At 51.6% G+C, this 2,022-nt stretch overlaps 1 protein-coding gene across 1 annotated transcript in view; it reads left to right on the forward strand.

Moving 5' to 3' along the window:
• LOC114623066 (WAP four-disulfide core domain protein 6A) overlaps window positions 1–1,709 on the forward strand; it is a 5,692-nt gene extending 3,983 nt beyond the window's left edge. Inside the window, exons 3-4 of the mRNA XM_028769760.1 lie at window positions 815–982; window positions 1,394–1,709. Of these exons, the coding sequence (XP_028625593.1) occupies window positions 815–982; window positions 1,394–1,416 (191 nt within the window). The 3' untranslated portion in view covers window positions 1,417–1,709. The remainder of the gene's footprint in view (window positions 1–814; window positions 983–1,393) is intronic.
• The last annotated feature ends 313 nt before the right edge of the window (window positions 1,710–2,022 follow it).

Consider the following 2,022-nt stretch of genomic DNA (forward strand, 5'->3'; position numbering starts at 1 on the left):
CCATGGAGACAGGAGGCCATGCAGACGAGAAGCCATGGAGACAGGAGGACATGGAGACGGGAGGCCATGGAGACAGGAGGCCATGGAGATGGGAGGCCATGCAGACGGGAGGCCATGGAGATGGGAGGCCATGGAGACGGGAGGACATGGAGACAGGAAGCCATGGAGACAGGAGGACATGGAGACGGGAGGACATGGAGACAGGAAGCCATGGAGACAGGAGGACATGGAGATGGGAGGCCATGGAGATGGGAGGCCATGGAGACCGGAGGCCATGCAGACGGGAGGACATGGTGACTCTCAGGCACGAGTTTGAAAGCATGCATGTTAGGAGCAGCAAACAGGAGAGGCTGTGGCGATGGAGGACATGGAATTTGGGTTTGGGGACAACATGAGCTAGTGAATCAGTTATTCTGGAACCTGATGTCCAGTAGACTGGAGAGGTTTGAATTTGGATGGATACTGGATGGATGCCATTCCTGGTGAAAGGAAAGAAAGCAGGAACATTTGTGGGGCAAAATCATGAACACAGCATCGTTCTGAGGCTGAAGAGTAGCAACTAAAGAGCTGTGTGCAACGGCTGCATCTGCTCCTGCGACGGTCCTGTCCCGACAAGCAAGGTGCTACCTCATGTTATCATCCTGCAGATGAGAAAACTGAGACCAAAATGGATCTAGTGACTGGTCACAGTTCTCACCAAACTGGGAGCACAGCTCTGAGCTAGGCAAAAAGAGCAGTGGACAGAAGAAGAGGGCAGGGTTGTCCCCTAGGGAGAGGGACATTCAAGTATCTGTCTCCTGTGATTTCCCCACAGATGTATGCAGTCTGCCACAGGATCCTGGTCCCTGCTTGGCCTACATTCCACGCTGGTGGTATGACCAAGAAACTGACCTCTGTACCCAATTCATCTACGGTGGTTGCCAAGGGAACCCTAACAACTTCCAATCTGAAGGAATCTGCACAGTTGTCTGCAAAAAGAAACGTAAGTGCTGAAGATCCCCCACAGCCATGCTCCCCAATTCCAAACAGAGATTTGAGCATTGGTCCTTTCCAAGACCTGGAGTTGGAAGCGGAAGGACCTGAGGTGGAGGGAATAGCAGGGAGGCAGTAGGCAGAGGTGAGTCATGGGAGTGCAAAGTTAACAGGAGTGGGGAGCACCCTGCCCAGACCAACTCAGAGGAGGAGCACGAGGCCTGCCATGGTCACCACACTGCAGCAACAGGGAGAAAGTAGTGATCAAGAGGCATGGTCATTGAGCCCAGCACTCACACTTCTGCCTTCCCTGCTTGCCAGAGGATGTGGAGAGGATCCCATCCCCTTCCCAGAGCTGTAAGGTCTGTTTCCTGAGGTGACTGAAGCCCAGCAAGCCCGTCCTTACCCTTGTGTCTTGCAGACTTGTCTTCCTGGATCCGATAAGGATAAGCTGGAAGAAGCTCCAGGGCTCCTAATCTGAGGCTCTGAGCCCAACACATGCTCTGGATTGGCTGCCAGCTGCCAAGTCTTAGCCACTGAGACTTTGGCTGTTCCCAAACCAGAAGCCCAGAATTCGCTTATTCCCTCCCCCTAACCCCAGCTGCTCTTCAAATGTCATGACCTTTGACCTTTGACTCCTTCTCAGTCTGGGACCCTATCACCTCAACTTTCAGGGTTCAAATTTTATTCCTATGAAGACGATAGTTCCTCTTAATAAAGGATCCTGTGGGTTCTGATGTCTCAGAGTCTGAGTAACTCATCTGTTGTCTGCAGGTTGTCTGCCTCAGTTCAGAGCCCTCTGCGTGCAGGTGTTCACATCTGCCCATTGTCCTGTGTGTGCAGATGTTCACATTTCTCTGAATGCAGATGTTCAGTCTTTTGTATACAGATGTTCACATATGTGCACATCCCTCTGTATGCGCATTTGTATGTTGCTATGTAGAAACAAACTCTAAGGATTACACACACTCATGTGCACACACACACACACACACACACACACAGAGAGAGAGAGAGAGAGAGAGAGAGAGAGAGAGAGAGAGAGAGAGA

Source organism: Grammomys surdaster, unplaced genomic scaffold (assembly GCF_004785775.1).
Source record: "Grammomys surdaster isolate TR1022 unplaced genomic scaffold, NIH_TR_1.0 193, whole genome shotgun sequence".
In the NCBI taxonomy this organism is placed as follows: Eukaryota; Metazoa; Chordata; class Mammalia; order Rodentia; family Muridae; genus Grammomys; species Grammomys surdaster.